This window comes from Carlito syrichta, unplaced genomic scaffold (assembly GCF_000164805.1).
Source record: "Carlito syrichta isolate Samal-C Ts95f unplaced genomic scaffold, Tarsius_syrichta-2.0.1 Scaffold136712, whole genome shotgun sequence".
In the NCBI taxonomy this organism is placed as follows: domain Eukaryota; kingdom Metazoa; phylum Chordata; class Mammalia; order Primates; family Tarsiidae; genus Carlito; species Carlito syrichta.
Genome location: NW_007080808.1, coordinates 144,472 through 159,437, shown reverse-complemented (window position 1 = coordinate 159,437; position 14,966 = coordinate 144,472). Strand labels below are relative to the sequence as shown.

The 14,966-nt window shown below is 36.9% G+C and overlaps 1 protein-coding gene and 1 long non-coding RNA gene across 3 annotated transcripts in view; one reads left to right on the top strand and one right to left on the bottom strand.

Annotated features, from left to right (window-relative positions):
* Positions 1-14,966, top strand: part of TRAPPC13 (trafficking protein particle complex 13) — a 46,375-nt gene that overhangs the window by 22,034 nt on the left and 9,375 nt on the right. The window contains exons 5-8 of one of the 2 annotated variants that reach the window (XM_021708416.1): positions 5,822-5,949; positions 10,150-10,222; positions 10,991-11,035; positions 14,315-14,332. In XM_021708416.1, the coding sequence (XP_021564091.1) occupies positions 5,822-5,949; positions 10,150-10,222; positions 10,991-11,035; positions 14,315-14,332 (264 nt within the window). The remainder of the gene's footprint in view (positions 1-5,821; positions 5,950-10,149; positions 10,223-10,990; positions 11,036-14,314; positions 14,333-14,966) is intronic. The other variant, XM_008049773.2, reaches the window with a different exon arrangement.
* On the bottom strand, positions 11,814-14,556 carry LOC103251175. Its single transcript, XR_503709.2, has 2 exons — positions 13,512-14,556; positions 11,814-12,010 (listed from the first exon to the last, which is right to left on the bottom strand). It is a non-coding gene; the product is annotated as an uncharacterized LOC103251175 (long non-coding RNA).

Here is a 14,966-nt window from a genome sequence, read left to right as displayed (position 1 = left end):
TTTTTTTTTTTTTTTTTTTTTTTGAGTAGGAGTCTCACTCTGTTGCCTAGGCTAGAATGCAGTGGCACAGTCACAGCTCACTACAGCCTTGACCTCCTAGGCTGTGAGTGTGCCACTGCACTTCAGCCTGGGTGACAGAGTGAGACTCCAACAAAAAAAAGAACCTCGGCAGGAGTGTGTAGGCTTACACCTGCCATCTCAGCACTCTGAGTGGCTGAGGCAGGAGAATTGCTTGAGCCCAGAAGTTTGAACCAGTCTAGGCGCTTTAGGGAGATCTGGTATCTATAAAAACAATTAGCTAGCCGGGCTCGGTGGCTCAGCCTGTAATCCTGCGCCTTTGGGAGGCTGAGGTGAGTGAATTGCCTGAGCCCACGGGTTCAAGACCTGCCCGGGCAACTTGGCGAGACCTCATCTCTACAAGAAATCAAAATGAGCCTGGCGTGGTAGCTCGTGCCTGTAGTTCCAGCTACTTGGAAGGTTGAGGCGGAAGGATCGCCAGAGCCCAGCAGGTCGAGGCTGTGGTGGCTGGGAGCGTGCCACTGCATTCCAGTCTGGGTGACAGAGTGAGACTCCAACTCAAAAAAAAAAAAAAAACAATTTGCTGGGCATGGTAGCACGTCCTTACAGTCCCGGCTACTCAGGAGGCTGAAGCAGAAGGATTGTCTGAGCCCAGGGAGATCAAAGCCTTGATTAAGCCACTGCACTCCAGCCTGGGCTACAGAGTAAGACCCCCAACTCAAAAAAAAATAAATAAATAAGAATACCAGTATTTAAAAGATTATATATATCTAATTTTTTTATTCTCTACTTCATTAATTTTTGTTTTTAGCTTTGTTTCTTTTCTTGTGTTTCTATTTATTTACTGGGTTCTTTTTCTACCTTTTGTAACTGGGGATTTGATTCATTTATTTATATTAATAAGTTAGCTTTCCTCTGATCCACTGTTTTAGTTATATCCCACGGATTCAAATACATAGTATTTTCATTATAATTACTTTTTAATGAATTCTGGAATTTCATTTGTATTTCCTCTTCTACTCAAAAGTTGTTTAATGGAAAGTTTCTTCAAGGAGAAAGGGTCTATTTTTTACTGTTTTCATTCTTTTTAAATAATTTCTAATTTTATTGCATTGTGATTAGATAGTGTTATTTTTGTATTACTTCTGTTTATGGAACTTACAGATGTTTTCTTTGTGACAACATTGATTTTTGATGAATTTTTCATGTGTACCTGAGAAAAATGTGTATGTTTTATTATTGGTTATAAAGTTAGATATGTATATCCATAAGATCTACCTTATTGATTGTATTGTTTAAACCCTCTGTATGGTTTTTGTGGTTTTTTTTAAGAGTTGGAGTCTTATTCTGTCACCCAGGCTGGAGTGCAGTGGCATGCTCATGGCCACTGCAACCTTGACCTGCTGGACTCAGGCAATCCTTCTGCCTCAACCTTCCAAGTAGCTGGAACTACAGGCTAATTTTTTGATTTATTATAGAGATGAGGTCTCGCCAAGTTGCCCAGGCTGGTCTCTCATCTCAGTCTCCCGATGTGCTGGGATTATAGACATGAGCCACTGTGCCCAGCAAGTCTTCTATACCTTTACTTTTTTTTTTTGTCAATTGATCTGTCTGATACTAAGAGTAGCATTCTAGTCTCATATTATTAGTATATTTCCATAACTCCCAAAATATTTTAATATTTTGTCTTATAAAGGATATGCTATTTGGTTCATATTTACAATTGTTATATATCATTGTGAATTGTGACTTTTAGCATTAAAAATATTTTCCTTTGCCATGTTTTATGCTTTTTGGCTTGAATCTTTTTTGTGATCTCCATGTCACTGCCCTTACTTTTTTTATTGTTTCAATTTGCCTGGTGTGCTTTTAGCCCATCTATTTAATTTTAAATTTTCTGAATCATTTTGTCTTTATGTCTCTATCCAATATATAGTTGGATCTTGCTTTGTGAGGCAAATGGAATTTTTTTAATAGATAAGTCAAGCTCATTTACATGTATTGATAAGTTTGATATATTTGGTTTCAACTGTTACATTACTTATTGTTATAAATGTTAAGTATATTGTACTAATACTATATTTGCTATTTCTTATCTCTATGTTCTTATTATTTTAAAATATATTTTGGCATTTAGGAAGGTTTGTTGAAGCCAGGCATGGTGGCTTATGCCTGTAATCCCAGCACCGTGGGATGCGGAGGCGAGAGGATTGCCTGAGCCCATGGGCCATGGTTTCGAGACCAGCCTGAGCAACTTGGCGAGACCTCATCTCTACAATTAAAAAAAAAAAAATTAACCGGGTGTGGTGGCACACACCTGTAGTGCCAGCTACTTGGAAGGCAGAGGCAGAAGGATCGCCTGAGCACAACAGGTCAAGGCTGTGGTGGCTGTTGAGCGGGCCACTGCACTCCAGCCTGGACAACAGAGTGAGACTCCGACTCAAAAAAAAAAAAAAAAGGAATGTTTGTGTTCTTGTTCCAGTTTTTTCCTTTGTATTTATGCCTTCTATGATCCCCAATGCCTTCCTCCTGAGTCCCCTGTTTTCTTAGTCTCTTACTATACAGTTTTTAGGGTTTTTGTTTTTTGTTTTGAGTCAGAATCTCACTCTGCCGCCCAGGCTGGAGTGCAGTGACACGCTCACAGCCACCACAGCCTCAACCTGCTGGGCTCAGGTGATCCTTCCTCCTCAGCCTTCCAAGTAACTGGAACTACAGGCGTGTGCCACCACGCCCGGCTAATTTTTTTAAACTATTGTAGAGACGAAGTCTTGCCAAGTTGCCCAGACTGGGCTCAAGCCCGTGGGCTCAGGCAGTCCTCTCACCTCCACCTCCCAAAGGGCTGGGATTATAGGCATGAGCCACTGCACCCAGCCAGTTTTTAGTTTTCAGTAATGTCCTTTAATTCACCTGTTGCTTACATGACTTTCTTCTTTCTCTTTCCCATGTTTTTATTTACATCATGGTTGGATGGAATAGCTTTTTCAAGTAGATTAATCAGCAAGAGCTTGTGGGTACAGTATTTTCTGAGCCCTTGATCAAGAATGTTTTTCTGTACTTGAAAGACAGTTTGGCTAGATTTTAAAATTTTTTGTTTACATTTTCTTTCCTGAGTTTTTTGAAAATGCTACTCCTTTGCTGCCTAGCTTACATATGTTGTTTTTGTGAGGATTGATGCCAGTCTAATTATTTTGCATTGTAATTTATTTGATAATTTTTCCTGGAGACCATGGGGATTTCTTTTTCTGTATGTTTCAGAGTTGGTCTTTGAGTATGTCCTGATACCAAGTGGACACTTTTTCTTTTTCTTTTTCTTTTTTTTTTTTGTTTTTGAGTTGGAGTTTCACTCCATCAATCAGGCTGGAGTGCAGTGGCACGCTCACGGCCACCCCCCGTGTCAACCTGCTAGGCTCAGGCAATCCTTCTGCCTCAGCCTTCTACCAAGTGGACACTTTCAATATGTTATGTAGATTAAGATCCTTTATTTCCAGACAGTTTTCATGGGTTATATTTTTAATGTTAGTTCTATTCTATCCTTTTGTTTATCATTTTACAAACTCCACTTGCATATACATTGGATCTTCTTTGCTTGCTTTCCTTTAGTACCCTTTAGGAAATTTTGATTCAAATCTGTTTGTCCTTGGGTCCCTTGTTTCTGAGATAATTTGTATGTTCTATTTCCTAACTTCAGTCAACTATCATTTAATTTTACTTTTTAAATTTTTTGCCTTAGCTTTTAAATTTCTGATTTAGAGTGTTTTTTCATTATCTCCAAATATTTTGGGGGGGTACTTAATTCAATTTGAGTACTTTGTTACTATTTCTGTTTTAGTGTTGATTTGGGGCAGCAGTTTTCATCAGTGAGCTGTTTAAATTCTCATCTGTTTTATTTTATAGTATTTTTACATAAATGAAGACTTGGTAGCTTCACATTCTGTGCACTGCAGCTTGGAAAGCTTTGGCAATGTGAGCAAAGTGTAGTTTGGTGTGGTTTTTTTGGGGGGTTTTTTTTTTATTACTGGTAGCTTTTGGAGAGGATGGTAGAAGAAGAAAGGGTATGTGATCCTCAGTTTTTCTTTCCATATGAATTGTAGCATCCTAAATTTTTTCCTCTTCTTTTCTCTCTCACTGCACAGTTTCCAAAAAGACCATCTCCTTTTTAAACTCTCTTTTCTTCCTCCTATGGCGTCATCTTTCCAAAATTACCTCTTCATAATCACATATACTGTTAAGTGATTTTCCTTTAGGTTGTACTTTCATCTTCCAGTAATAGACTTTCTTAGAATTTTCACACTTAAAATATATGTTGTGTTTCTGGCAGTGACTTAGATCATTCTTAGCTCTGGCACTACTCCCCTTTCTTCAGTTCAGCTCAATTTTTCCTGAACTTGTCTTGCTATGTGCAAAGACTCATGACAAGTGCATGAGAACTTGTTATTTGTCTGCTTACCCATAATTTGAAGTTTGAACATTCACTGCCTTATAGTTATGCTAACACGAGGTTTTTGTATAATTTTATTATTTTTATTTTTCTAAGGATATCTTAAAGACATTACCAGTTACACTTCGGCTGGTCTCAGTGGCTCAGCCTGTAATCCCAGCACTTTGGGAGCCAAGTGGATTGTCTGAGCCCACGGGATCGAGACCAGTCCAGGCAATTTGGCGAGACGTCGTCTCTACAATAAACCAAAAAAAATTAGCCAGGCATGATAGCGTACACCTGTAGTTCTGGTTCCTTGGAAGACTGAGGTGGTAGGATCATCGGAGCCCAGCAGGTTGACGCGGGGGTAGCCATGAGTGTGCCACCGCACTCCAGCCTGAGCGACAGAGGAGACTCCAACTCAAAAAAAAAAAAAAATTGCACTTCATCTACCCAGGCACTTCATCTACCCAGAATTCTGGCTTCAAAACTTTCATTGTTTTTATAGGTCTTTGAATTTTGGAAAAAATATTTTTGGACCTGAACTTTTTTTTATTATTTTTTTTTACTGCCATCTTAGTATCGTTTCTGAGAATACAAATGCTTGTATAGTCTACCATGTTAATTAGAAACTACAAGTTTTTTGTTTTGTTTTTAATTTTTAACAATCTTAACAGTAAACCTGAAAACTTTTATGCCACCAAAAACTGTTCTATAAACCAAAAAACAGAGTCATTGGTGTACTATAAATAAAAAGTAGTAATTCTTTTTTTTTTTTTTTTGACTTGGAGTCTCACTCTGTCACCCAGACTGGAGTGCAGTGGCCGCTCCGGCCACCATAGCCTCGACCTGCTGGGCTCCGGCGATCCTTCCGCCTCAGCCTTCCCAGTAGCCGGAATTACAGGCATGCGCTACCACAAAAGTAGTAATTCTTATGATCTGTGTTAGTGGTTCTCAAAACAGTAGAAGACATCAAAATCATCTGGAGAGTTTGTTGAAACACTGATTGCTAGGCCCCATCCCCAGAGATTCTCATTCATTTGACCTGGAATGGTGCCCAAGAATGTCCACTTCTTACGTGTTCCTAGGTGGTACTGAGTTTGTTGATCTGGTAACCATACTTTGAGAACTACTAGTCATTCACTCATTCATTCAACAAATAAATCTGCCAAGTACAATTCTAGATACTTAGAGTTACAGCAGGAAACAAAACAGACAACACTTCTCTGTTCTCTAGAGGTTTATTCTAGATTGTTTAAGTATTTTTTCTTTTTCTAAACATGAACCCTTTAACTACATGAAACTTTTGACGGCCTCTGAAGACATCTTTTTGATGGTCTCTGAAGATAACCTATCTCATTTGGATTTTTTCATCTTTCTTTCAAGGCTGATCTTCAGACAAGTTCTCAGCGTTTAAATCTTTCGGCCTCCAATGCTGCAGTGGCTGAACTTAAACCCGATTGTTGTATTGATGATGTCATACACCATGAAGTAAAGGAAATTGGAACACACATGTAAGGATCACTTTTACTAATTCTCAAAGACTTTTACTTCTGTATACCTTTATTTGAAATTATTGCTTTTCTTTCACTTGTCATTAAACCTAGGAACCTACTTCAGAAGGAATTTTGTGTTCCATGTTTACATGCTTACTAGAAACAAACTTTAAACAAATGTTTATTTTGTAGGAAAAAAGTCCAATTTATCAATGTTTAGCTCTAGCTTCATTTTTGCATCTACAGACAATCCTGTCTAAACAGTGAAAAGCCATGCAAATGCTTAAAACTCAGGTAGCACTTCGTCTAAAAATGCATTTGCTATTTTTTTAAATGCTAGCAACTGGTGTTCATAGTATTTATTTTTAGATTCAGTTTCTCAGCTTTGTACTTAACTGGGTATATGGACTCTACCCTGAGAACTCAAAAATACAGAACCAAAGTAAGACAAGTGAAATAAAAAAGTCAACCTCTGTATTTCTGGCCTGTGTGTGTATTTGAATGTGAATGTTCTAGTTTTCTTTCAGTCTGAGAGGCAAATATAAAAGTGTTAGCGATTTGAAGTAATTTTAGACTTCATCTCCCTTAGCACCATCATATCCAGTTAATTAATAAATCCTATTAATTTCCCTAAATATCTCTCATTTCTTCTTCGTCTCCATTTCCATCACCACTTTTGCATCTCTTTGTGCCCGTTAAAGTATGCAGTATTAGTCATTATTTAATCAATCAATTTTGGTGACAAGCTCTGTTGTAGGCACTTTTTTTTTTTTTAAGTTGGAATCTCACTCTGTCACCCCGGCTGGAGTGCAGTGAGTGGCATGATCATGGCTCACCACGGCCTTGACCTCCTGGATTCAGGCCGTCCTCTGCCTTAGCCTTCTAAGTAGCCGGGACTACAGACTGCACCACCATGCTCATTTAACTTTTTAATTTTTTGGTAGAGATGAGGTCTTACTCTATTGCCTAAGCTGGCCTCTAGTTCCTGGGCTCAAGCCATCCTCCTTCCCTGGCCTTCCAAATGAAGAGATTACAGGTGTGAGCCACTGCGCTCTGCCACTTTGTTTTGTTTTGTCTTTTTTGGGCTTTAAGCAATACAAATGTAGCTGGGCCGGGCACAGTGGCTCACATCTATAATCCCAGCACTTCAGGAGGCAGAGGTGAGAGGATTGCCTGAGACCAGGGGTTCAGGACCAGGCTGGGCAACTTGGCAAGACCTCGCTCTCTACAGTAAATAAAAAAATTAGCCAGGCATGATGGTGTGTGCCTGTGGTTCCAGATCCTTGGAAGGCTGAGGCAGAAGGATCACCTGAGCCGAGCAGGTCGAGGCTGCAGTGGCGGTGAGTGTGCCACTGCCCAACAGCCTGGCAGCGAAATGAGACTCCTACTAAAAAAAAAAAAAAAAATATTAATACGTTATCGTTCTGGAGACCAGAAGTCCAAAATGGCCTCACTGGGCCAAAATTCAAGTATTGGCAGGTCTACATTCCTTTCTGGAAGCTCTAGGGCAGAATCCAATTTATTACCTTTTGTCACCACATTCCTTGGCTCATGACTTATGGATTTTTAATGTTGTATATTCTATGATTGATATGAGCTTTGGAATCAGATTTCTTGGGATTCAAATTAGAGTTTAATTATTTATTAATTGTGTGATCCTGTATAAGTCACTTAATTCTTCATTGACCTTCCAATGCCCTTAGGAAATGTTGACTTTGAATGTGATTAACAAATCTCTTCCCAACCTAACCCTCACCAACCCCACTGGTTCTCACCTTCCTTACTTTTCCTTCCCTCTCCACACTGCAGTCATGTCGGATTTCTCTTGCTTTCGGGCTCCTTGGCTTAAACTGTGTTCTTTCCTTACGAAGGAATGCTTATGGCATCTTATTTAGTTTACTTCTACTACTCTTTTTCATGTCAGAGTCAATATAATTTCTTCACAGAGGCTTTCCTAACCTCTTCAACTAGGATAAATCCCCCTTATTGTATATTCTGTAGCACCCACAACTTACCATTTTAAAAAATACCTTTCATCTTGTAATTACTTATTGAGTGCCTGTCTTTCCCATTAAAGTATGAGATCCAGGAAGTCTGCTGTGTCCCCAAGATCTAGCAGAGGACAGAGGTCAATAATTGTTGAAATTGAGTGTTTTGAAATGATAATAAATGTGTAAAATCCCCATTTTACAGAAAATGTAAAATTGGTAGAGTTAAATAGCTAATTTAGAAGCATAGAACTCAAATCTAATCTTAGTTTTAAAGGCTGTAACTTGCAACACTACTTTCTACTGTGAGCACTTTGAAGGCAGGGATTGTGTTTTGATCAACTCTCTCCCTAGTCCCTGGCTTAACGGTAGGAACAATTATAAAGGGGAAATTAAATTACCTAATAATGTTACCTGTAGTATAACTAATTTTAAAATATTGATACTTGTGTTTCTGGCGGTGGCTTAGATCTTTTTAGGTACATTATGTATGTGTAAATAATTTAATTTTTTTAAGTTTTTAATTTTTATTTTATTTATTTATTTTTTGAGTCAGGGCTTCACTCTGTTGCCCAGGCTGGGGTGTAGTGGCACAATCATGGCTCACTGCAGCCTCGACCTCCTGATCTTAGGCAATCCTTCTGCCTCAGCCTCCCTTGTAGCTGGGGCTATAAGCACCTGCTACTATGTCCAGCTTACTTTTTTTTTGTAGAGACAGGTCTTGTTATATTGCCCAGGCTGGTCTTGAACTCTTGGGCTCAACCAATCTTCCCTCCTCAGCCTCCCAAAGTGCTGGAATTATAGGCATGAGCCACCATGTCTAGCCTAATAATTTAATATTTTACAAAATGTTGATCCTATTACTCATGCTTTTTATCCTTTTCTGTTCACAGTGAACATTTTCCCACCTCAGTCAGTATTCTTTGAAAACATGATTCTTTACATGATTCCATCTTACATAACTGGACAACGTACTTTGTTTACCCTAACATTGAACCTTTAGATTATTTTCAGTTTTTCACTGTTAAAAATAACATTGTGATGAACACCTTAATATTTCCTTATCATAGAATATTTGATGTGGGTTAACTATGAGAATATATAAGCATTTTAAAGGCCCTTTTACTAAAATATTGTTTTCTAAACTTAGAACTACTAGGTAAAGAAAATTAGTTTCTCTAAACAGTCACCAACTCTGGTATAACTTATAAAGAATTTTTGCCAAATCTTGATAGATGGAAACATGTTGTCTCATTTTTTAAATATTTCTCTGTCTACTTCTGAGACTGAACATTTTCACATGTTTGTTAGCCACTTACGGTACTCTGATTTAACTATGTATTCCTTTCCTTATATTTTGAGTGAGTTGTTAATGTTTTGCTAGTTGACTTACAAGAACCCTTTGAATATAAAATCTAATTATTTTATAATATTGTTGCAAGTATTTCATCCTAGTTAGTTGTCTTTTAAATTCTTTTAGTGTTTTTGTTTTACAAAATGAAAAAAATTTTGCATGAGTTCTCTATCCATTGCATTTATGATAAGAAGTCTATCCTGGAATTTTTTTTTAATTCATATATTTTTCCAGTTTATTTATTAACTTATTTCTTGTGTTCAAATAATTAGTTATTCTAAGATTTACTTTGGAATATATTTCACCTTTCAAAGAAAAAGCTTCTGACTTCCTGCTCCAAAAAAATGCTATATCTGTTTTTGTTTTTGTCTTTTTGAGTTGATTCTCACTTGTCACCCAGACTGGGGTACAATGACATGATCACAGCTTACTACAGCCTCCAATTCTTGGGCTCAAGTGATCCTCTCATGTCAGCCTTCCTAGTTGCTGGCACTATAGATACGAACCACCATGCCCAAGCTAATTTTTAAATTTTTTTGTAGAGACAGGGTCTCGCTTTGTTGGCCAGGCTGGTCTTAAACTCCTGGGCTCCAGTAGTCCTCTCACCTTGGTCTCCCAAAGTGCTGTGATTATAGGTGTGAGCCACCGCCTGACTTTTTATCTAATTTTGCTAATCAGAGCTTTCTTGTTCATGTAGTTATATCCATATCTGCTGGAACTTTTGTTTTTCCTGCTCTCTTCTCATCTAGCCACATGTCCACATTGTTGACATAAATGTTTTCCAAATTTGCTAGTAGAATTGAGGCATATTAGATTTTCAATTAAGAAATAAAATTGAAAGTGATTCAGAATCATTAAGCTATCTTTCTGTTTCAGCTTGGTATGTGCTGTCAGTTATACAACACAAGGTGGAGAAAAAATGTATTTTAGAAAATTCTTCAAATTTCAGGTATTGGGTATGACAGTGGTAAATGTTTTTATATGCCATTTTTCCCCTGGAAGTATACATTTATTCCTGTTTATCTGCAGGGAAAATAAGCTCCAAATAAAGCACATAGCTCAGTATTTTTGGATTTGTCATATGACTAACATCCTAAATTCAGACTAAGCCAAATAAAAGCAGAGAAACCATCATTGCTAACGTAATGTTTTTATAATGAAACTTGAAGATTTGTATCCAAAAAAAAGAAAAACAGCTTGTTTTTATGACTTGACAAACCACACAGTACTCTAGATGAGGAATAAAATGACTGTGAAGTCTAGGTAAAATGAATGTAAATTGTATCAAATTTCTAAAGAAATTTAAATGAGAGGTTATTGACTTGAGGTGAGTGGACTAAGTTTCCTCAAGACCTCTAGGACTCACTGGAACTTTAGGTAGACCTTTGTATTAATACACAATTTTCAGAGTCTATCAAAAAGAGTTAAAAACCACTGGTTTAACACATATGTGTGTGGGGGTGGGAAGATGAGAATGCCACATGTATCTATATAAATATAGATCTAAAATATAATGCTATTTTTTTTCATTCCTCTTGTAAGTGGAAGAAAAAGTACTATTAATAAGAAACATGAATTTGGTACTTTTTTTGCAAAAGTATTTTAATTGAAATTGGAAAATGACTGACAAATTTAAACCCTGTGATTTACAGCAAATAAACAAAAAGAAATGGTCACATGATAAGAATCTCCTGATTGATATGTTTTATTTAACCAGGTTCTCAAACCATTGGATGTGAAAACTAAATTTTACAATGCAGAGGTAAGTCTTAAGCACTGAATAGGATTTCAAAATAAACCTTAAGATCTTATTTGACTAAAAATTTGATGTGTTACATTTCTTACCAAATTGAAGTAAATTGCTAATATGACTGCAGATTATTTGTGGGAAAAAATGGGCATAAAGTTCAGTTAGAAGTGAATAATTTCATTGTAGATCTCTCTTAATCTGCCTTTTTCAACCTACATGGAATTAGTGTGTCTTGATTTTTATTCTCATTGTTAATTTTGTAAGACTTTCATCCCTTTCATTAATGATTGCTCTATAATTCCATTTAATGGTGGTTGTTACACTAGCAATCTGTTGAATATTTATAATGTGGTTCTGGAGATTATAAAAATTGAATTAGTAGCCCTAACCCTGCTAAATAGATTTAATATTTACATGGGAAAATACTGACAAGTAAACCTCAGCCCATTAAATCGTCTCCTGGGAAGTCAGTAGGCTAGCCAGAGTTAAGTTGCTGCGACTGGTGAAATGGCTTGACAAGCTCCTTGGAAGAAATAAGTTAGGCCAAAATAGAGAAATAAGTAACTTAACTTTTAGAATAGAAGATACTCTGTCTTCTATCCTTTATCTATGGTAAGATACAAGTAGAACTTACCATAGGAGAAAGAACCTATTGCTTGGATTTCTTTTCCAAAATTCTATATTATCTTGACTTATAGAGCTGCAGAAAAGTCAGATTTCTTGATGGCCCTCTTACCCCCCAAGATAATGTATCTTGCACCGCAGTGGTAAATTCAGAGATACCCAAATACAGTGTTATGAAATGAAGATTGTCTTTATTATATCGCTATTATTCTAAAACCAGATGATCAGAAATTTACAGTCATGTGGCAAATTTGATAGATACTTTTGCCATTAGCAATCTGAATTCTTACTCAGTAAAACACCTGTGTTACAAGGAGGATTTCTAAGATGTCAAAGTTAAGGAACCTGACCTGCAGCAGTGACCTGTTAGGAGAAAAGAAAAAAAATGCATATAATAACAAACCACCTAGAATAGTATATAGTGAGTTAGAAAAGAGAATGATATAAAAAGATGTGCTACAGGAGCTCTGGGAAGAACCCTTGGAGTCATTTTTTAAAAGCTTCTGGAAGAGAAGGGGACCTGGAGTGGAGTCTGGAAGGAATGCACGTTGGAAACAGTCACGTGTCAGAACAGAGAAGGCATGTAAGCAGGGTCATGAGAGTGAAGAGCACGCATATTTGATGGGATGATACAGCTTCATTAAGGAGATTACTAGATGTTTACAAAGTTGACGTTTCTTTTGGGGGGATAGGTGACTTGGGATACTACATATTTATTCTCCCTTTTTTGCTGTTCATTCCGTACTGTTGATTAATTATAATATAGCTGTTCAGCTTGGTGAATTTTACATAGTCTAATTTATCATTTTACTGGAAAAGGTCTCATTTGCAGTATGAGGAGACAATGTTAACTATTCTGTTAGAAAATTAAATAGGGCTATAGGTAGGTTTTTTTCCCCCTCTAATTGGCTCTAGGTGGCACCCATTAAGCCATTTATATTTTTTCTGTTAAAAATGTGGCAGTACCCAAGATACTTGTCAAGCAGTTTTGTTGGTTTGATTGTTTAGAGACGCAGTCTAGCTCTGTTGCCCAGGCTGGTGTGCAGTGGCATGATCAAAGCCCACTGCAGACTTGAACTCCTGGCTCAAGCAGTCCTTCTGCCTCCAGCTTCCTGGGTAGCTGGGACAGCAGGCGCAAGTCACCATGCCCACATAGTTTTATAACACACTCGGAGTGATTTGCAAGTCATTTTTTAAATTGCTAGTTATTCCATAAATATTATACAAGTGATGTGTTTCACCATAAAGAGAGAAAAAAGATCCACAATTCCACCACACCAGCAAGTAATTGATTTTCATTAATCCATATCCTCTTGTAATCTTTATTCATTTATATGTAATCTGTTTTTTATAATCCTAATGACAATTTTGTTTGCTGCCTTTTTCAGTTAACATTATATGTAGACTTAATCTTTAAACTTTGCTAACAAACTTCAGCCAAAAAAATTTTTAGTAAAATGCAAAACTTTTGAAAATAGATCTCTCTAAAAATCAGGAGTGAACAAACAGCATTTAGAGTCTCTCTGTTATAGTCTATATTCCCTATTAGGCAAACAAATACTATTCAGCCAGTAGCATGTGGCAGATTCTCTTGACCCTCATCTAGGAATTTCAGGTATAGTAAACCACACCAATATCAGCAGGTAATACTTATTACACTGTGCTGTAGCTCTTGTACAGTTACGATTATTAACCCTGAATCTGTCTCAAACATGTTTTTGATGCCGTTTCTAATAATGCAAATAGTATGTAAATCACCTAAAGGAAAGCAAGTTCATGAAACACTTCATTGTAATTTTCTAAGACAGAAAAGCCTTGAAAGAAGATTGGTGAGATTAGAAGCTAGAATTCAAACATTGGTTACCTGCTGGGTAGTGCCCCATGCCAAATACTGAACATCATCCAGTCCTCAAGGAACTTGCCTATAGTGGAGGAGACAAATAGAACTATGATATAAGCCCCTCCCACACATGCCCCCCAAATCATTAAGTGTGTTTAAGTCCTCTGGGAACGTAGAGAAGGGAAAAATGATTTCCAGGTATACCTCTCATGAAAGAGGTGATAAATGAGATTGCCCTTGATAAATAAGTAGTGTCAGAAATACATATAAAAATAAAGGCTAACTATGAAATCTGCTAATAAGAAGAGAATAAACTCTAAATTGTTTGAAGTGCTGTGTCCCAGCATTCCCTGAAGTATGGTCATGGAATCTAATTACCCAAGGTGCTCCTTTTTTAAAAAAAAAGGATTCCGTTGCTACATAAATTTAGAGAAGGCACACATTGTGTATCTATTTTGAAAGTAGACAATAGTGTATATCCATCCTAAGTCATCTATGAGGAATTACAGTGTAGGTAAAGAAGTTACAGAACTGGAAAAGCATGGGATATATACCTCTCTGCCCTAAATATACCTTTAACAATTTGCTCCTGTTTTAGTATTCAGCCATAGTGTTCTTTTCTATTCCATTGTCGTTTAACTGTAGCAGTTTCACCTTTTTAGAAAAATGGTTTGTCAAAATTCTTTATGTTGCTTCCTGTTTACTTTCTTGTTTACTAATGCTGTCTTGTTTAGTAAATTTTAAAAATGCAGAAATGCATTTTGTTTTAAAGTTATTCTTTTTCTTTAACATTTAACTCTAATTTTTCTTTTTTATTTTTCCATTAGAGTGACCTCAGTTCTGTGGTAATTTGATTTTTTATTATAAATTTATATGCTTTTCTAACTCACCACTTTTTGACTCTGCCTAATTAATCTTTCTTTACAAAACATAGTGGAAAAACAGTTAGTTATGAACACCATCTCTTTGACTTCAGAAAGATGTATATTTTATGTGCTTTTGATATTATATCAATTGTCTTATTCTGTGAGGAAAGTTTAAAAAGTTAAATTGTCAGCTGGGCATGGTGGCTCATGCCTGTAATCACAGCACTTTTGGAGCCCGAGATGGGAGAATCGCTTGAGTCCAGGAGTTGGAGACCAGCCCGGGCAACATAGTGAGACCTCGTCTCTACAAAAAATCAAAAAATGTGTCAGGCATGATGGCACACACCTATAGTTCTGCCTGCTCAGGAGTCTGAGGTGGAAGGATCACCTGAGCCCAGGAGGTCAAGGCTGCAGTGAGTGGTGATCCTACCACTGCTTTCTACTGACTCAAAAAAAAACAAAGTAAAAAATTTAATTGCCATATTGAAACAATTATATTATTATTTTTAGTGTTTCTTTTTTTGGTGTTTTTTAAAAGAGGAATGTTAACCTTGTTTAAAATAATTTTGAGATTTTCAACAACTTACTGTATAAAATACTGTACTGTTCTATC